This window comes from Gymnoscopelus microlampas, assembly GCF_963454915.1.
Source record: "Gymnoscopelus microlampas genome assembly, chromosome: 9".
Classification (NCBI taxonomy): domain Eukaryota; kingdom Metazoa; phylum Chordata; class Actinopteri; order Myctophiformes; family Myctophidae; genus Gymnoscopelus; species Gymnoscopelus microlampas.
In genome coordinates this window covers 14,282,335-14,303,799 of record NC_139946.1, presented here as the reverse complement: position 1 = coordinate 14,303,799, position 21,465 = coordinate 14,282,335, and the positions used below count along the sequence as shown (strand labels likewise).

Sequence of the window (21,465 nt, the reverse complement as noted above, 5' to 3'; positions counted from 1 at the left end):
CTATTTTTATGCTCCTTTTACCCACCACACAAGAAATCTCTGCGGTTAGGGTTCTGAGGTTAAAATTACGAATACACGGTGCTACCGTTGTAACGTCCTTAGCCCCCGAGTATTCGTCAAATTCACGCAGGTTGCGATGGGCCCTCTGAGAAGAGAAGGCAGTCTTACATAAGACGATGGGCTGCTACAAAGCCGACTCAAGAATCGGTGGCAAGGCAGCATACTCAGAAAGTGGTGTCTCACCTACTGAAATCGGGTTTTCAGGGTCAACTGCGTGTTGGTGCCTGCACAAACAGCGAATTTCATAGGCAGGACTCTGAACTCAGCCGTATCGCTAAGACGATTGGGCAGTTGCTGTCGTGTGTTGGTCACAGAGGAAAGTGTGACAGCGCTGTGTTCTTCCCAGTGGAGGGTGCGGTGCCTCTGGGTCGAAATGCACTAATGCACGAAAGGCTCAGAACTCTCTTTACGCTTTCCTCCGCTGTCCCTGTTAGCTCCCACACTCATGAAAGTGAGGGACCAGGGGCTGATGGTGATACTGGTGGCCCCAGAATGGGGTCACTGGGTGTCAGTCGAACCTCTACTGTACGACCGCTCGTGGCTGCTTCCGTTACACAGAAACATGCTAACGCTAGCAGGGGGCGAGTTATTTTGTCCCTGACCAGAACATCTGACTCTCTGGGCTCAGCCCACGAGGGGATGTATCTGAGTACCGAGGGGTTACCCCAGAACGGTTTGAGATAAGATGCGAGAAGTCTCGCACTGTGCCGCTCCAAGCCCATGTCCATTAAGTCCTTCTACAGGACTTAATGGATAATGGCAGAGCCTTTTCCACAATAAAAGTCTACTTGGCGGCTATCTCAGCCTGCCATATTGCTTGAAGCCGAGACGGTGGGTCAGCACCGCCTGATTTGTCGGTTCATGGAAGGGACCGGACGTCTCTTCCCGAGTCAAAGTCCCCGGTGTCACCCTGGGATTTGAGCCAGGTGTTGGACTCCTTGTCTCGGTCACTTTTCGAGCCTCTTGAGTGAGATTGACAGAACAACTGTCATTCGAGACTGCGTTACTGATGGCTTCAGTGACTACTGTAGAGCTCAGTGATCTTCATGCACTGTCAGTACACAAGGAGTGTACACAGTTCAAGGAAGGGGCTACAAGGATGGTTGTCAGACCCAGACCTGGGTGTGTGCCAAAGAACCCCTTGGTACCAAGTGTCCTTGTGACCTTGAATACGTTTCACCCTCCTCTTTTCGCCTCATAGGAGGATGAAAGGTTACATTGCCTTTGTCCGGTTCGGGCTTTGGAAATGTGCATTGGCAGATCCAGGACTTTGAGAAAGTCAGATCAGCTATTTGTGTCATGGGCTCCACGGATGGTGGGCAAGCCCATTGCATAACAGACACATTCCCACTGGATTGTAGAGGCTATTCAGTTAGCCAATTCTAGTGGTGGGATGCTGCCCCAGTGGAACTGAGGGCACGTTCTACAAGGGAAATAGCGACATCATGAGCCCCCTTCAGGGGGGGTCTCCATTTGGGATGTCTGCAGTGTGGCATGTTGGGTTTAGGCCTTGACATTTGCCAGGTTCTACAGTTTGGACGTAACTGCAGCCCCTGTGGCGCATACGGTCCATAGTGTAGCCTCCAGACGGGGGTCAGGCCCCTAGGCTGGTTATTCTGGACTTCGAGATAACAATCAGGGAGTTTACTATATCTCCCATAAGCGAGACATCGAGTGAAATATTTGAAATAAAACTATAGGTTACTGGACGTAACCCCAGTTTTATGATAATATGAGCGAGATGTCTCGAAAACACCCTTCTTGTTTACGAACGAGAAGAAAAATGTTATCTTGAATTAAGGAAAATGCCACCCTCTCTGACTTTTATAGGATGGAGGGCGGGCCCTCCAGTCAGAGGGAGGTCAGTCCAGCCAATAGAATTGTCTGGAGTATATGAAGGTATACTTCTGTATGATCACGCCAGAGGGCGCTCTCCCATAAGCGAGACATCTCGCTCATATTATCATAAAACCGGGGTTACATCCAGTAACCTATAGTTGTTCCAATACCCGTACCAGTATCGGAAAAGCTGCTGATACTGCCCAAAAATACTGGTATCAGTATCAGCGAGTATGCCACTCTATACCAATCTGATATAGCCTGGGAACAGACGTATCTGCCAGTGCAAAAAAAAATGCCCTTTGCGATTTGGGTCTGGCACCACTCCGTTGTGAATCCATTTCCTGCTCCCGAAGTCTGGGGTGACCAATCAGGGCCCAGTATTCAAATATGGGAGACTGTAATTGGTAGTTGGTTGTAGGTCTAACCAATTGCGTCCATAGCCATTGTTTTGATCCAGCCCCCTTAGAAAAAAAACGTCCTCATAGAAGCACCAGACTCATATCCACACAGTGATATAGTCTAGTTACGCGAGGCTAAATCCGATACCACGTAAATTTATAATATGGCATTTTTATTTGCAATTATTGTGGGATCGTTAGGGTAATCACACTAATGTTATCTTCACTATTCCTTTATTATTATTGTGGGATCGCTAAGGCGATCTTTTTGGAGATATTTCACTTTTAATTGCTTAAAAAAAACATTCATTTAAATGGGGAAATGCCATTTAGCTACAGTGGAGCCTTGCGACTGCCTATTAGACCCTAGCAACACCATATTGGAGCCTAGCAACCACCTATTATACCCTAGCAACCGTCTATTAGACCCCAGCAACCACCGTTTTACCCTAGCAACCACCAGTTTTACACTAGCAACCGCATATTAGACCATATAAACTGCATATTAGACCTTAGCAACCCCCTATCATACCCTAGCAACTGCCTATAAGACCCTAGCAACTGGCTATCAGACCGTATTAACCACCTATTAGACCCTAGAAACTACCTATTAGACCCTATATCCTATTTTGCCTAGCAATCACTGTTTTACCCCAAAAAATACATTTTACACTATTCAACACTGTCAACACTATCAAAACTTTTAACACTACTAATACTTTAACACCTTTCAAACCTTTCAAACCTTTCAAACCTTTAGAACCTTTCAAACCTTTAGAACCTTTAGAACCTTAAACCTGTAAAAACCTTTCGAACCTTAAACCTTTCAAACCTTTAGAACCTTTCAAACCTTTCAAACCTTTCAAACCCTTAGAACCTTTAACCTTTAAAACCTTAACACTACTAATACTTTAACACCTTTAACACTTAAAACTATCAATACTCAATACCATCAACATTCTTAGCGATCCCATACTGTTTCTTCAGGAACAGTACTTTTTTTTTTAGTTTTCAGTTGATGTTGCAATACTGTTTTATACTCTAAAGGTCCTTACACACCGGGGCGATTTTTTTCATGCGAATAATAGATTTTTTTAAAAAACCTTATAAAGTCAATGCAAGCTTCCACACCAGTTTCGCGGAGCGAAATGAGCGTCTTTTAATTATTTGGAACGAGTCCGAATTTTTCGTATATTCGCATATTCGCCGGTGTGTAAGGACCTTTACTCTACAATTTACGTTATTATTTTACTAACTTATGGATGCACTTTAACTATTATTAATGGAATTGTTATTTATTCCTAGATTGTTCTTTTATTACGCGTTGGTACTGTATCCGATCAGTACTCGGCATGATAGCCTGGCATTGGCCAGTGAACCCACGTGATAAGTCTAGCTAATGCTAATGTCCTGAGGCTGGTTTAAACATGAGGAATGACTTTAAAATGCTTTACTAAAAGGACATTCTAGCACTGTTGGACATCAGTCTGCTCTTCTGCTTTGTTCCCGTCTTGCAGCATGGAGAAGAACGAAGCTCCGTCTGTCCCCTACCTGGTCGCCGTTCACAACGGCTTGATAGTAGACTTTCTGCCCATGAGGGTAGTCAGCTCTTGCAACCTTGACATCTACACCTTCCCCTTTGACGTCCAGAACTGCACTCTCACCTTCAATTCCTACATGTACCTCGGTGAGGTGCACCGCTTTGCTCAAGAAGGGCTCCTCCTCAGCACCCAAATGTTACATTTAGTGACTTTGAATACTACTAATAATTGATAATAATGAATAATGGACATTATGTATGTTTAGGTAAACTTTGACTTTTCAGAATTCAAATTCAAAAGCATCAAAAGTAGCAGATATATAAGCTCAAAAAACTTTGTGCCGCGCTTTGAGCTTGCGGATCTGCTACTTTTGATTATTTTTTGTGACCCTGTAGTATGATCAAGTAGGGCGTTAATTTGCAAAAAAAGACAAAACGTGGAGATGAGAGGTTTCTGCCCGACAGAAACAAATCATAACTTATCTTTTTTCTTCTTATTTCCTTGTATAATCTCTCCTTTGGTCCCTCTGCTCCTCTCAGAGAATGAGGTGAGATTGACACTTGGGAAATCACTAGAGGCTATTCTGAAGAGTTCCAAGGAGGTGATGTCAACCAACGGAGAGTGGGAGCTGATGGACATCACATACACTAAAAATATCGTGATGTATAATTACGGAGGCATGGATGAGCTTGCATTCCATGTACGTTTAAATCTTAAATATTTTTTTTTGTTGCTTTTTCCCCCTCCAATTTAGTCGTTGCCAATTAATTCCTCCCCACGGACAATTGTGTGCTGTCACTGCTGTTGTATCTTACTGACTCACCTGCCAGCGGGGAGCCCCAACCGGGAGGACGTAGGGTCTTCATTCTACTCCTCCCGCCAAGCACTCCCTCCCGACAGGTGCCGCCCCCAGCCCGTAGGAATACGTGCAGCAACAAATATCATCTTCCCCGCCCCGGCTTCCCTCCCCGAACACGGGCCAATTGTGTTCGTGTAGACGCTCGACAAAGCCGGATGTACCACCGTGAATTTGAACTCAAAACCTTCGCGGCAGTGGTACTTTACCACTGCGCCACCCGAGCACTTTAAATCTAAAATCTTAAACATATTCTATGGAATATACTGATAGCAGATATTTTATGATATGTAGTAATAATACCCTGAACCCATAAGCAGTGAACCTAGGAATGGTTTGTTCTTGTCTCTTGTAGATAAAAATAAGACGCAGGCCTACTCTCTATGTGGTGAACCTCATCCTTCCCAGCTGTTTCCTCATCACAGTGGACCTCTTCAGCTTCCTGCTTCCTCCCCAGAGCGTCGACCGCTCCTCCTTCAAGATGACCCTCATCCTGGGCTACACCGTCTTCCTCCTCATGATGAACGACCTGCTGCCGGTCACTGGAAGCAGCATACCTCTCATAAGTCAGTAGTACAAGCTGTCCAGGCGTAAAGGCCTGGACAGGCCTTTACCCCCTTGAGATACAGAATCGTCCCTTATTTGGAAACTAAAAGATGTGTCCCCTTATTGAACTGATAAGTAACCCACTTTGTTCCTTATTTGTGGGAATCAATCAATGACACACATGTTACAAGTTCAAACAGTTCATATACTGTACATACGTACAGTATACTATAATCCAGGTTGTTAATCACTAAACCCTTTAGACTTAGTAAACTGGACCTGAGTTGTCTCTGTACTTGGACCGTTTTTTTCCTCCAGTCTACACCAAATCACTTTGCCAAAAATAGTTGATCTACAAGATCGGCTTATGTTCCCCCCAGAATTATGGATGCTGGGGTTCAAGTGGATAATACACAAAAAATATACATATACAGTATGCAGTGAGATTACATTTTTTTCCTGGGTGTCCCTTATTGGAAAAATACCCTTGGCAACCCTAGTGTGCGTGCGTGTGATTATTACCACTATAGACGGCACAAGGACTTCATGTAATGTCCTCCTGGATAATGACTTCCACAAATCACACAGGTGATTAGGGAAAGTTCCTAAATCACTTTGTTAACAATACTGTCTAGTCTGTCATCACAATGTGTGTGGAATATAACCTTTCAGATGTGCTGCATGAGAACAATAACATGTTGACTTCCATCACTCCTTCTGCTCTCCTTCTCTCCCTTTTATCTCTTTCTTCCCAGATGTGTTCTTCTGTCTCTGCCTGGCTCTGATGGTGGCCAGCCTACTAGAGACCATCCTCATCACCAATCTCCTGTGTGACTCCAGTTGGAACATCACTCCGGTCCCCCGATGGGTCCAGGTGTTGGTCCTACATATCCTGGGCCCTCTTGTAGGCCTTCCTCCAAAGACCAAAGAAAAAACGAACTCAGGTATGGGAATAATATGGTATGAGTTACATAATAAAAAAATACACATTTTATTCCACTATAGCACCCTGACCAAGTCCACATTTCTAAATACATCTGATTATGTTACATCCTCAATGGAGCGGCGATGTTAACAAACTCTTCTCATAAAAAAAAACACAATGCATAGCATCCAATGAAAGGAAATAGCCAAGTACATTTCGCTGTGCACACATGCACTGAATTAGGAGTACCGGTAGGTCTAATGCACCTGCATTTGCCAGAAGGGCCAGATGGTGTCAGTTCAGAACTTTGCTGTTTCTATACACCTCATGCACTCAAAGCTGGTGATCTATTTACCTCCCATGCCCAGCTATTTTACACTAATGTCATGTGCATACCTGTTTCCTAGAAGTGAATGCCTGCCCTCTGGTGGCAGTGGATGACAAGGCTGATGAGAAAGCTCCAGAGGAGAGGGGGCCTGAGGTGGAGGATAAGGCCCTGGAGGAGATGAGGAGGCTGGGTAAAGACCTCCAGGCCATCCGCCTCCAGATGGACCAGCAGCTGACAGGGAACCAGAGCTCTGAGGAGTGGGTCCAGGTGGGTTTCATCATTGACCGCCTGCTCTTCATCTTCTACATCATCTTCATAGCAGTCAGCTTCATTACCATCATCTGTATCATGGTGCAGTCATAAAGGAAGTTTTAAGTTCATGTTTTGACATGGTTTCTGTGCTACTTCTTTGGTAGAGATATATATATATATATATATATATATATATATATATATATATATATATATATATATATATATATATATATATGTATATATATATATATATATATATATATACATATACATATATATTGCTAACTAACACTGAGCCAAAACATTACTTGAGACCTGAAACTGAGCCAGTGTACCTTTAGGCTTTGGACTTTTTATTTGACCAACATGAACATGTAATTAAATTCTGTATGTCAGCCCATGTCTGGTGAAGACCTATAAAGGCTTTTCTGAAATATCAACGTCAAATTGGACATTTATCTCTTGCTCCTTGTTGTTTTTAGTCATGTTTTCCTAATTGTTTAGTTTTGTACCCTTGTAAAAGGTAAAGCGGACATGCCAAAAGAATAAAGGTCTGCACAACATTGCTCCTAAGTGTTTTCTTTAAAACACAGACAAATTGTACAGGTGGTACAACATTTCGACCACAATTGACCTTCATCAGGTGACTCACCCCCGTCCCTCTTCCCCTCACTTCCATCTCGTCTTTATAGTTGCGTAAATTTGTCTTACTTTAAATCAAACTAGAAAAAGTGCTCCTCGGAGCACAGGTCTCCGCCAGGTCAGGTAGGCTACTGTGGCCTCCTGGTGGCGCTATAATAGGCCAACGTGAAAAGGGTGCCATTTCTTCTTAGGCCTTGCACGACAATCGGACACTGACTGCATTCATGATTTGAGGCATTTTGTCAAAAACATGTGTTTTGCTGAATTAGACCTGTTGGTGGCGCTATAACAGACCAATGTTAAAAGGGTGGCATTTGTTCCTCAACATAGTGTGAATGTGCGTGCAAAGTTTGAGCGCAATTGGACGGTGCGTTCATGATTTGCAGAATTTTGTTCAAAACAAGCCAATAATGCAAACTTTAGATGTCAATCTTAGCCAATCAGTATGGAGTATGAAAAATCAAACACATCCGTCGTGATCACATGACTATAGAGATCATGTGTACCGATTTGCGTGAAATTTGGATACAATTGGAAGGAGTAGTATAAAAAAATGTGTTTTACACAAGTCGGCCTCCTGGTGGCGCTATAAAAGGCAGATGTGAAAAATGCAGGGAAAAGGTTTTTCCTTGACCTATAGGGAGTGTGCATACAAAGTTTTATACAGATCGGTGCAATTATAGGTAAAAACACGAATCGGCCTGTTATAGCGCCACCATGAGGCTGATTTAAAAATGTTCAAATGGTAGTTCTTCCTCGGCCTAATGGGAATGTGCTTGCAAAATTTCTCGGAAAGTGCATGCTGTGTTCATGATTTGAGGCATTTTGTTCAAAACGGAGCACTCCTGCAAACTTTGGAAGACATTTTTAGCCAATGAGGATGGAATATGAGAAATCTGAAAGACCCGTTTCGTTTAATGACTGTAGAGATACTGTGTACCGATTTGTGGGATTTTTGGACAAAATCTGTAGGAGTACTGTCAAAAAATGTGTTTTGCACAAATCGGCCTCCTGGTGGCGCTATAACAGGCCCCTGTGAAAAATTTGGGGCAGAGGTTCTGCTCTGGTATCCAGGGACTGTGTGTGCACAGTTTGGCTGCGAGCAAGCCAACGGTGCCGGAGATTAGCTGTACACAGACAGATCGAATGACGGACGGACACACGGACACACGGACACACGGACACACGGACGGACGGACAGGGGGTAAAACATACTCTCTCGCCATGCCTTTCGGCCTGGCGAAGACAATTATTCGAAGCATAAGCTAAGCTTGCTGCTTGGCAAAAGAAAGGACAGACGTGGAAACAGCTGCAGAGGATGGCACAAGACAGACGAGGGTGGAAACGAGAATGGAAATGATGAACAGATGACAGCTTCCTTTATCAGCTTTCGGGAGGTGAGATTGTGGAATAGTAGTGTAGGATCTGGACAGTGGTGACACCCACTGTCTTTAGTAGAAGGCCTCACGATGTACATAAGTACATTCCAGCCAGAGTAGAACATTGTGACAGGTACAATTAATGACTGACTCAGACTCACTTATAAACATCGGGAGTTCATCCAGATCCCCGTACCATTCCTCTGTTTACGTTACACACACACACACACACACACACACACACACACACACACACACACACACACACACACACACACACACACACACACACACACACACACACACACACACACACACACACACACACACACAGATGTACTGTAGCACACACACCTAGCTCTGTGCACATCCAACAAACACACAAAGGCAACGTATGCAAGTGCATAGACACACATGTGAAGTCTAGATATAAATCCTGTGAGGACAAAGAAACCTGGGGCTTGCTTGCTCTTGTTCTTGCTACGCGGCCCCTTCCAACGGCTACACCATGCAGCAAGGCTGACTCCTGTACTCTGTGCTCTGTTTTATACAATAAACCAACTTAAAGAACTTGTACTTGTCTGGACCTTCCAACTATGTTTCACACTTGTACAATATACTACATAATGGCGTTGTCGGCATCCGTGCTTGGTTTGGTCTTTTTCAGACAACAGTGTCCAAGGCCACTGGTTGTCTGTGGCCGGGCCACACGTAAAGAACTTGAGTTGAGTACAAGTTGTGATTTTCTTTTTTGGGAAGAAGATTATTGAAAGCTCATCCGGACCAGATGCAGACCATCTTACTGCACAGAGGAGACCACCACAGGAACAGGCTATGGAAAATCGACAAGACCTGATTTTCAACAGATCTACGATGGAACCTCACAGCACCAACCCTGTGATGACACTAGAACTCTACCTCACAGCACCAACCCTGTGATGACATGACAGGAACAAAGAAGAAAAAAAGAAAATAAAAAAAGACGTAAAAGGGGGAAAAAGGAAAACTTCAGAGTAGAATGGACAGAGGACAGCAGCATGTTGGCTTGCTGGCTGACGGCTGCAGCAAGGGTGCCACCACTGACATAGACAAAAGGACTTCAAAAGCAACAGTATCGAAGAAGAGATCAACAGGACCATGTTGTGCGTTAGTGAGTGCGGGAGAGAATGCGTTTGTGCCTACTAGGCCCACGGCAGGGTCTCTCTCTCTCTCTCCCTCTCTTTAGCCCGCTCTCAAGTCCCCGACGGCCCCCACCCATTCTGTACCTCTGACACAGGCTCCATCTCTCCTCCATGTGATTGGACTTGGTGTTTTTGGACCAGATGGAAGGTTTAACAAGTTTCAATGTTTGTCTATCTTTACAACATGTTGTTTTAATGTTACATGTTTTGTTGATATTTAGCTGATTAAATTACCATGAGGAGTATTAGGGGAAAGTTGACATGTGGAAGAAAAATGAGTCAACAAGGTATTTGCCACGAATATGAAGATTATTTGTTTTTATGGACTGACCTCTGGCATTTTAACGTTTCAATTGAGCTTGTCCGACAGAGGTTTGTGCGCTCTTGACCTTGACAAACAGAGATTTAAAGTACAAACAGATGTATTATCTTACATATCCTAGATTTTCAGATTGGGGAGAGTTCTTACACAAATCAACATATCTATTATTCTGTAAGTGAGTGAAGACTAAGCTGTATCAACTACTGTTTTGTTGAATGAATGTTGATTATATGTTTGTGATGATGGTGATTTGGGCAGCCAATATTGTTGCAGTGTTGTGAAGGATTTTGTTTCACTCTCTGGTCTCTTGTATTACATGTGGAGTTTTTTATTTTCGTTGTTGAAGTATGGACATGGTGACTAGAGAGGGTAGAAAGTCCCTAGAGAGTACATGGTTCATTGTGATGTTGTGATATGTTTAACATTTTCTCCAAGAGTTTAAGGAACAACAGAGGGATCCTACGCACTGATTGGAAATGCGTTGGCATACAGGGGATTGTCATACCCAGACTTGCGTGTGTCTGCTGTATGGTATGAATCTCTGTGTCAGCTGTAGAAATGTTTTGGGTTGATTTGTATTTTAAGCATGATTGAAGTGAGTTAGTCCCAGTGTTGCCTTTCTGTGTCAGGCGAAATACGCATCAGGAATGGATGTTAGTCGACACGTTTCTTTCTTCTGATATTTTGTTTGATTTGTAATATGGTCTGAATATTTTTACTTTAAATATGATGTCAATCACCTTATGATGAAGCTATGTAATCTTAATGTTTTTTGTTGGTCTAATTGTGTTACAGTTGTTTGACTGTCCAGGGGGGACGCTGACCAACTGAATCACAATTGTTTTTTTTTTTATGGTTGGGTTGTGTGAATTGTCTTTGTGTTATTTTGTATTGTTCTTAATTGTTTGTTTTTAGCTTGTTTTACCTACTTGTGTGTTTTGATTTTCTTCATTATACCCTGTTTACGAAGGACCTATAGGGCCCTTCGTAGGGGGGAATATGTAGGATCTGGACAGTGGTGACACCCACTGTCTTTAGTAGAAGGCCTCACGATGTACATAAGTACATTCCAGCCAGAGTAGAACATTGTGACAGGTACAATTAATGACTGACTCAGACTCACTTATAAACATCGGGAGTTCATCCAGATCCCCGTACCATTCCTCTGTTTACGTTACACACACACACACACACACACACACACACACACACACACACACACACACACACACACACACACACACACACACACACACACACACACAGATGTACTGTAGCACACACACCTAGCTCTGTGCACATCCAACAAACACACGAAGGCAACGTATGCAAGTGCATAGACACACATGTGAAGTCTAGATATAAATCCTGTGAGGACAAAGAAACCTGGGGCTTGCTTGCTCTTGTTCTTGCTACGCGGCCCCTTCCAACGGCTACACCATGCAGCAAGGCTGACTCCTGTACTCTGTGCTCTGTTTTATACAATAAACCAACTTAAAGAACTTGTACTTGTCTGGACCTTCCAACTATGTTTCACACTTGTACAATATACTACAGTAGTCTGGCCACGCAAGACTGTCCTCAGGTGTCTCTTGTGTATCTTATTTTGTAGTAGTGTTCTTGAGTTTCCTGTCCACCTTTGTAGCACTAGCTGATAGCTGTCTTGTCTCTCCACCCTGATTATTAAGCCTTGTCACCTGTATCCTGTTCGCCTCGGCCAATCCCAGTATTAATTGTACCTTGACTTCCACCTGTGTCTTGTCCAAGGGCCAAGGCTTGGATATTTACGATGAGGCCAACACGGAAGCTTATGAATGGCCAGAGTGGCGCTGTTTTACCCTGCGCCGACCTGCGGTGTCAGAAAGAATTTATTTTTACGCAAGTGAATGGTTTTTTTGACAAACTTTAGACTAGATTTTCTTACCATAATAAAAATTGTGATACATTCTATATGCTTCCAGTCGCTAGTTTAAAGTCTCCTTTCAATCATCAGGATATGTGTTTTGCTAAATTATGGTCCCATTTATTTTAAAATTGACGATAAAGTAGGCTATTCTCTAGGAGGGGCGGGATGATTTGATTGACAAGCTACACAACCAATAGCATTCGTTCCCCGCCCCCGCTCTTGATTGACAAGCTACCCAACCAATAATGGTCTGGTCGCATTATGCAGGATATGACGCAATATGACGATGGAGATAAAACATATAGTTGCTGTCGGTTGGAAACCTCATATGTCCAAAACTTTCAGGATTCAAATTCAAAAATAGGAAAAAATAGCAGCTCTACAAGAGCTCTAGAAGTGTCTTCTAGCAGCTGTTGTCTTCCTGAGCCGACCTTTTTCCTTCTCTCTCTTCTTCTGTCTCCATGTCTCCCCTCAGTCCCTCCACCCTGTTTGTTTAAAGCATTACATGTCTGTCTGTAGGTGTGAACTGACAACAGCCAGCGGTGATGTACTGTATACCTAACAGTCACCTGACATACCCTAACACTACAACCTGCTTCAGTGGCGCACTAAACAAACACAATAAAAACGACATCCTTGTTTGATTTTCTTTTATCAACATTCTCTGGTGTTAAAAAAACACGAATAGATATGTATATGAAGCCGGATTGCGTGACACATTTAAAATTTGTCACGCAATGACTAATAGCCAATAATAATTATGGCTGTCAGATCAATAAGTAAGCAGTTTCCCCATGTCATCTAGTCCAACAGGAATTAGTCGTGTAAGTCAGTGGTCCTCAAACTTTTTCATGTCAACGACCCTCAAATGTATCTATATTTTGCCACGGACCCCCATCTGAAACTATTTCCTGCCAGGGACTTCATAAAACAAGATTATTCCAGATTAGATCTGCTATTTTCAGATTTGCACTATAAAATAGGATCAAAGTGGTTAAACTGATTTTGATGCTATCTTAACTCATTTAGTTGGGGACCACCTGGACCCCTAGGGATCCTGGGACCCCACTTTGGGAACCCTTGTCATAAGCATTTTCCATCTTTCTGATAGATGTCATCTACCTGGCAATTCTTCTGTAACTCCCCGGGCTCTATCACCCCGTAATACCTCCCCAGATTGCCCTTTTCCTCTCTGTTCTATTATGCTATTAGATGCATTTTATGTCTTTTAATTACCGTTTTATGCTTTACTTAAAGCACTTTTGCATTTTGTGCATGAAATGTGCAAACAACGTTGCCTTCCTTCGGATGGTTTTGTGTTGACAGTCATGACAGCCAGGAATTTGGAATGTTGACATACATTTAACACCCAAGGCCTGAAGTCGCTCCAAGAAGCTTGTTGTGCAATCCAAATACTATGTACATACATTCCTGGAACTTCCCATGGAACAGAGAAATTGCCTAGAAGTAAAAAAAATAAATAAAATAAATGTTCAGCTGAAAACCAGGACCTTTGGAGCTTCAGCCTACACCTTTTTCGGACCATTTTCAATTTGGTTGACTTAAAGCAGCACTATGTAACTTTTCTCTTCTACCCTGGATTTGAACCAGTTTTCCTGTTCAAGTGCTTTACCATTGACCTAATAGAGCCTGCCTGCTTGCTCAGGGGATAAATTGAATCTTGATCATCAGGTCAAAATACGTGTCAGATCCTGTGTCTAGGTGAGACATGACCTCTGACACGATCTAAATGTCTAAATAGAAGAGCAGGGAGACAAAATACAACCATTTTTTACGCTGTATGATGACCAAGTAGGGGCGTTAATTCAGCAAAAAACATAAAACGTAAAAATATGGAGATAAAAGGTTTCTGCCAGACAGCAACGATATACAACATGTGTCTACAGTATGAGCTGTACTTTTGAGTTCATCAGAGGCCATTATATGAACTGTGTACTGTATCAGGATTCAACCAGTTCTACAGGAACTAATATTAATATCAACTCATCTGCAGTGGTGTTTTGGTCGATACACGGGACACCACAGCGTAACATTGGATTTTTTTTCACACGCACGCGCAAGGTAAGGCACGGTACGCACGTGCACGCTAGAACGCATCCCCCCCTAGATTCACAAGCAGCTGTTATGCAAATTCTACTTTGCATAACAGGTTTACCGGTGGCGGTGAGCGTCCCCATACACGCTATAAAAGCAACACAGCATTATGGCTTCAGTTCTGCTGTGGTGGTATCCTGTCTACACACAACAAGAATGCCTCCACCAAAGAAGAAGAGATGTTTCCTACTACTTATACTGTACACCCGTAAACCTAAGTAAAATGTATATTAATCACATACATTAAAGTCATTAGAAGATATTTTCTAATGCAGGTCTCCTCACGAGTTGACTCAAATCAGCTGTTCTGTGTGCATGTGCACATGTAGGCACGCGCGTGCATGTGACGTCATTAAAATACCCTTCCTCTGAAAAAAATATCACCATTACACCACTGCTCATCTGTATGATAGAGTGAGACATTTCTGCACTGGTGTTGGGTGTGACACTGGCTGGTTGACAATGTCAATAAAGTTATTTGAAGCACACGGCCCAACATATTCTGATATCGATGTGAACTACCTTTCTCAGAAAGACAACAGACATCAAATGTATGGATTGTATGGTTTAATGACCTCTAACCTTTATAGGCAGCGATGTGGCCTAATGGTTAGCGGAGCGCACTTGTTGCTGGAAAGTTCCTGGTTCTATTCCCCAGACCGGCAGGACAAATCTGGGCGGGGGAAGTGAATGACCGCCACTCACCCCTCCCCCAATACCGCCGAAGTGCCCTTGAGCAAGGCACTGAACCCCAATTGACAACAGTGTAAGACTTTGGTCTACTCACAGGTTTAAGTGTGTGTGTGTGTGTGTGTGTGTGTGTGTGTGTGTGTGTGTGTGTGTGTGTGTGTGTGTGTGTGTGTGTGTGTGTGTGTGTGTGTGTGTGTGTGTGTGTGTGTGTGTGTGTGTGTGTGTGTGTGTGTGTGTGCCAGGGTGTTGCTGGAAATGAGCACTTGTGCTCAGCTACTACCCTGGGTAAAATCAAATCAAATGACTGTAGTCGTACAAGTCTTGCACAGAAGATGGTGTTTTATTTTAATGTTTTACAACTTGAAAGTTTATGTTTTCCTTTTTTTTATGAACAACAGTTATTTACCGTATATCCTTTGTCTGCCATTAATCACATCAAAATTGTGCAAGATTCATGTAGTATCAAAGGTTCTTGCATCAAAGGTTTAATACATATATTTTAATAGTCTCTGATATGAGTAGGTTTAGGTTTGTAGTTTATTGTCATTTTTATGGTTCACATAAAAACTAAATTGTGTATCGCACATCCACCGCAATATAAGCAGTGCACAATAAAAAAAACTACGTTCAAATTTAGCTTAAACTGTTTAAAATAACAATTAAACATGTAACCATTGAACTCATTTAATTGATTAAAAAAGAACAGTTAAAATGACTGTACAGTTACACATGTTATATTTACGTTTGCAATTACTTTAGAGTTGCAATTACAGTTTATTTTAATGTACAGTACATTCAGCAATTCAAACTTGTCAGCCCTGTGACATGTGTTTCCTTAGGGTTTAGCTACAGTAGCTGACTCTATACTGACAAACCTAGTGGGGGGAGTGGATATTAGAGGTGGAGTTAACCACCTATCTCCACCCATTCCTTGGCTGTGAGAGGTGTGTAACCACAGAAGTTTGAGAGAAATGTTCTCAGTTTGTAGCTTTTTAGGGATTAACAACATTCAAATATGTTTATTTTCTTCAACTATTTTCAGATCTAAATGTACAGTATGACACATCATGTGAAAGCTTAAATAAAAGAAAAAAGAAAAGAAAAATTACTGAGCCCAACTTGGGGACCCAAGCACCAGCTGTTGTCACATGATGAGGTGAGTCTGACATGGCTTATAGTTTTAACATTACACTCATTACATTCAATGTTTCATGTCTGGTACAGAGACAACTTGCCATTATGATCTCTGACAAGCTGGTGTTAAATGTTTCTAAATATTTTCTAATACATCTCAGAACTTTTATACTTGTGTACGAATGTCTACCATCCGCTCCTTTCCATGTGACCAATGGTGTGTGTCTCCTTATCTCTTTAATCTGTATATGAATGATTTATCATTCATACATCATCTTTAATTTATCCCCTTTTTGAGATTGTAGATCGGCTATTTTCAGAATGAAGTATGTCATACATTGAAAAAACGTACTCTCAAATAAGCATTTCAGGTTATCTTTACCATTTGCACATGTATTCATTGATACAGTCATGTTGTTTGCAATTCAACTTAAATGAAGCCTGCACCAAGTGAGGCTTGAACTGGCAACCTTGAGATTGTGAGGCACTCATTTAAGGGAGACGCCATTGGACCAACAGACAAAGAACTGTGAAAAAGGAGATCACACAGATGATACAGTTTCAGCAAATAGCTGAAAAATCCTGGGTTTAAGTGTTTTTCAAACTGCTCAAAATTGCGGACAATCTAAGGGCGGAGCTTACTGGTCAAAGCGATACATGTGTTCCTCATGAGTCAAGGCACAAGTGTAAGCAAGTTTCACGACTTTCGGCCAAACGAGGCATGACTTTTGCCTGTTTAAAGTTTGCATTTTCAAAAAATTGCTATAGCGCCCCCCTTTGGCCAATTGGAGTGAGATTGGTTTCAGTGATATTTGGAATGACTCTCTACATTACTGCAACGTTTCAAAGAAATGTGAGTCTTGCATGTATGTGTTAGGGGCAGATGAATAATTTTCATAAAACTGCAATAGTTAAAATCTATTTCCTCCTGGGATTTTACACATGAACTTAGGACCTTTGCCGACAAAACAAAAGCGGCGGATTTTCCATAAGTGAAAAAATGCAGAAGTTATGAACCAATGGCTGTTTTTCATATAATTCAAAATGGTGGGCGATCTAAAGGTCAGAGGTTAAAAGTCAGACCACGAAAGTTGTCGGGCATGAAGAGACGCATGTGTGTGTCGAAGTTTCATGGTTGTAGGTCAAACAGGGCATCAGTTGTACCTGTTCAAAGTTGTCACTTTCAATTGAGTGCTATAGCGCCACCCTTTGACGAATGAGTGTGAGAATTATTTCTTGGTAGTTTTTCATGAGCATCTACCATATGGCCGAGTTTCGTAAAAAGCGTATGCACGGTTAAGCCAGAACTGCCAAAAACAAGTATTTTTTAAACTGCTCAAAATTGCGGACAATCTAAGGGCGGAGCTTACTGGTCAAAGCGATACATGTGTTCCTCATGAGTCAAGGCACAAGCTTGTAAGCAAGTTTCACGACTTTCGGCCAAACGAGGCATGACTTATGCCTGTTTAAAGTTTGCATTTTCAAAAAGTTGCTATAGCGCCCCCCTTTGGCCAATTGGAGTACGATTGGTTTCAGTGATATTTGGAATGACCCTGTACATTTATGCAAAGTTTCAAAGAAATGTGAGTCTGCATGTATGTTTTAGGCATAGATGAATAATTTTTATAAAACTGCAATAGTTAAAATCTATGGAATCCTGGGATTTTTGAGCAATTTGCACGAAACCTTTTACACATGAACTTTGGACCTATGCCAACATAAAATAGGGAGCCGATTTTCCATAAGTGAAAAAATGCAGAAGTTAGGAGCCAATGACTGTTTTTCATATAATTCAAAATGGTGGGAGATCTAAAGGTCAGGGTGAAAGTTGTTCAGCATGAGGAGACGCATATGTGTATCCAAGTTTCATGGCTGTAGGTCAAACAGGGCATGAGTTGTACCTGTTCAAAGTTGCCATTTTTAATTGAGCGCTATAGCGCCACCTTTAAGAGCGGATTAAGAGTGTCTGCTAAATGCCTAAACTGTAAACTTGTATCTGTCCAGCACTGACCTTTTTGAGTGCAGTCAGTGAGATTACATATTTGGGCCATATTATCTCAAGTCACCTATCTGATGACAAGGACATCCATAGACAGCGTCGGAAGTTGTATGCTCAAGCGAACATGCTGTGTTGCAAATTTAACATGTTTAATATGTTCAGTACCTTTTTAGAGCTTTAGTACACCTATGTATACAGTACTATTCCACCTGTGGTGTCGCTACAGACAAGACAGCATCAGACGATTCACAGTGGCTTACATCGACTGCATGAGGCTGCTGCTGAGAGCTCCAAGAAGCTCCAGTGTAAGCCATATTGTCTCTGTCGGGTTTAATTCAAAATCCAAAATAGTAAAACAAGCAGATCAACAAGCTCAAAACCTCGAACTTGTCGATCTGCTTTTTTTACACTTTTGTGTGATGCTGTATGATCAAGTTACATCATTACTTTACGAAAAAACATAAAAAGTTAAAATATGGAGAAGGTTTCTGCGCGACAGCAACAATGTAGCGTACTTTTCCCCTTCCTAGAAATGTGGTGGAGTCAAAAGTAAAGTATTTATCTTTGAAATGTAGTGCAGTGAATGTCATAAGTATACAAAAATATAAATGCTCAAAGTTCAGATTTTCAGAAACAGCAACAATATGTTTGTTAGTGTCAGGGCTACATGCTCTGCTGTGCTACGTAATCTTCATCATCGCTGTCATAACCGACCCTATATACGCGGTTCTGTCAGGTTCTCCTCTAGACTGTGGAACCACATGTCTGTATGCTAAAAGCTGAACATTGTGGGTTTTTTGTCCATATATTTTTTCTGTTATTTAATTGTGTTGTTGTTGTTTTTTTGTTTTTTTATCGTGATATGGATCTCCCCTGGTTCTGAAATAAAGATTAAATTGCATTGAATATAATCGACTCAATTCAAATCTTTCTCAGACGCCAGAGATGACGGATCTAAGGAAACCTCTTGAGTTTGTGTTCATCGGTGTCTTGCTGCTTCACGGTAAGAAACACTGAAATGAATGTTGAACAATCTACAGTTTGGTACCTGGTACATTACGTAGGTGAATTGGCTTCTCAGTTTGTCTGATTGTCTCCACATTTTGGCCCTGGCTATTTAAGATACTACTGATGCTATGCAGGTGAAATGACAAAATGATTACTGTATTTATGTGTCCTCAGCTCAACACAATGACATTCCCCCAACTTAAAATCTGAAAATCATAGATCCATTACAATAAAGGAAATCATACAGTAACACCTAGGCCCAAGGCCTACTGTAGGCCTATGCAGCCTCTTATTTCTAACATACGTGCAGTATATTACTTGAGCAAGAGGTTTATTTCCCACATTATGGTTCAGTCTGTGTCAGCTTGCCAATATCCCCACTCTCAGTGCCATAGAGTATTGGGATGATTAATGTGAATTCATGATCCATATATAATTAACTTATTGTTTCCCCATAAATCCAGGTTGGGCAGCAGCATTGAATTGTAGCAGTCCAACTCCTGAGTCTTTGTTTAAGGCCCTGGAGGATAGTGTATTTAATAAGAAACTCATACGTCCTGTAAAAAACTTCACAACACCAACAGATGTTTCCGTTTCTTTTACCGTAGTGGGAATTTTAGGAGTGGTGAGTACAGGTTCTTGTTTCTTTTTTTTTCTTTTTTCTTTTAACATTTTCATTTCTGTACATAGAATATTTTTTGCTGTATTTTCTCTGTACTAAACATTGAAATTATTGTCTCATCTCTAGGATGAAAAATCCCAGTCACTAACAACATTTCTATGGCAAATTCTTGTAAGTCCTCTTGACCTTTTTTCCCCTAATATTTTTTGCATCAGAATTGATTTAAAAAATAAATAAAAAACTTCAAAGGAATCAAGTGGATCTCCGGATCCGCATGGGAACAGTGTAGCCCAAAAACATCCCTGTCCTATAAAACTAAAATACAGCGAAATGGCAATGTGTTTCTGCAGGTAGACAAGGGAAATAACGGGTAAAACATGTTTATATTGTTTTGTTATGTAAACACAGGGCAAAGTTACATACACAGTCTTTAAATATTTGGCACTGATCAGTTCAGCGGTTAGTGAGATGAGCTCCAGACACACAGGAAAACCTTTTATTTTTGATGTAACGTCCCTAGTGTTTCCTGTTGTCCTTGTAGTTGTTGTCTGTCTTGTCTCACCTGAGTCACCTGTGTCCTGAATGCCCCAGCCAATCCCTGCGCTGATTGTCTTTGACTTCCACCTGTGTCTAGTTAGTTCCCTGTGAATATACAGGTACGTGTGTGTTTCTGTAGATGTTTGTCTCTGATCCTCTGTTAATTTGTTTTTGCCGTCTAGTCGGTTCTTCCACCCTGAGTTTTGTTCTTCACTTCCATTTGGACTCCAGAGCTTTTAGTCTGGGTCAAGCTTAGCTCTGGTCCAGAGAGAACTCGCTAACGCTCTGGACCAGAGCTAGGTCGAGCTTAGACAAACCCTGACAGGGGCGATGATTTTTGTCCACGCTATTGGGTGCGCAATGCATGCGCGCGTGCATGTGCGGCCAGTGCACGCGAAAATACGCGGTAGGTTTGTTACCTTTTTGGGGGGGTTTTGTTACTTTAATGTGGTTAATTTGGTACAAAGAATGTACTCCATGAAGTGAAGATGTCAGAGTTTTTTTTTGTTTTTGTGATGAGTTTGTGATGGGTGCTCATCATTTCCCCTGGGTGCTTTAGCCCCGAGGCACCCACAGTATCGGCGCCCTTGAACCCTACCTACAGTAGGCTGCAGTTCATACTATTGACAAAGCACTACATGGATACTATTAGTGCATTGTCAATATTTGCATAAGGTTTACTTTGAAAATATGGGACAGCTATCCTTGCTATTTTCAAATCTGTCTATTTATAAAGTTGTGCACACACATGTAAACAATAGTTTAATAATTTCTGATTCTATCTAGGAGTGGGACATTGAGGGTTTGAGCTGGGATGAGAGAGAATGTGGGGCTCAGAGAGTCTCCGTCCCTCGGGAGAACCTGTGGGTTCCAGACATCCGCATCGGGGAGTTGTAAGTTAGTTCCCCCATTTTATGAGTTCTGAAAAAGGCTGCACACTCCTATTTCTGAGAAATGCTACTGTATGTTGACTATTAGTCAACAATGTTGACTAATAGTCAACATAGCATGTTGTGGCTGTAGGCTGAGCAGGTCTTCAGATGGGTGCTGATAATTGTGTTATTTATAGTATGACGCATTTTGCTTCAGTGGAGGAAAAGGAAAGAAACCTTGTTTGAATTTATTCTCCAAAAGGAACTTTGCTGATTGATGAGATCAATAATATAGTGTGGCAAAAAA

General features: G+C 41.9%; 1 protein-coding gene across 5 annotated transcripts in view; it reads left to right on the top strand.

The window, feature by feature from the left end:
- Nucleotides 1–21,465, top strand: part of LOC311051192 (5-hydroxytryptamine receptor 3C-like) — a 55,625-nt gene that overhangs the window by 9,794 nt on the left and 24,366 nt on the right. Inside the window, exons 7-11 of one of the 5 annotated variants that reach the window (XM_084065621.1) lie at nucleotides 3,818–3,987; nucleotides 4,381–4,541; nucleotides 5,053–5,263; nucleotides 5,999–6,187; nucleotides 6,576–6,889. In XM_084065621.1, coding sequence (XP_083921747.1) covers nucleotides 3,818–3,987; nucleotides 4,381–4,541; nucleotides 5,053–5,263; nucleotides 5,999–6,187; nucleotides 6,576–6,859 — 1,015 coding nt within the window. In that variant the 3' untranslated portion in view covers nucleotides 6,860–6,889. Of the gene's footprint in view, nucleotides 1–3,817; nucleotides 3,988–4,380; nucleotides 4,542–5,052; nucleotides 5,264–5,998; nucleotides 6,188–6,575; nucleotides 6,890–15,968; nucleotides 16,143–19,055; nucleotides 19,123–19,591; nucleotides 19,753–19,875; nucleotides 19,921–21,072; nucleotides 21,180–21,465 lie in introns of those variants that run through there. The other 4 variants (XM_084065622.1, XM_084065619.1, XM_084065620.1 and 1 more) reach the window with 4 other exon arrangements.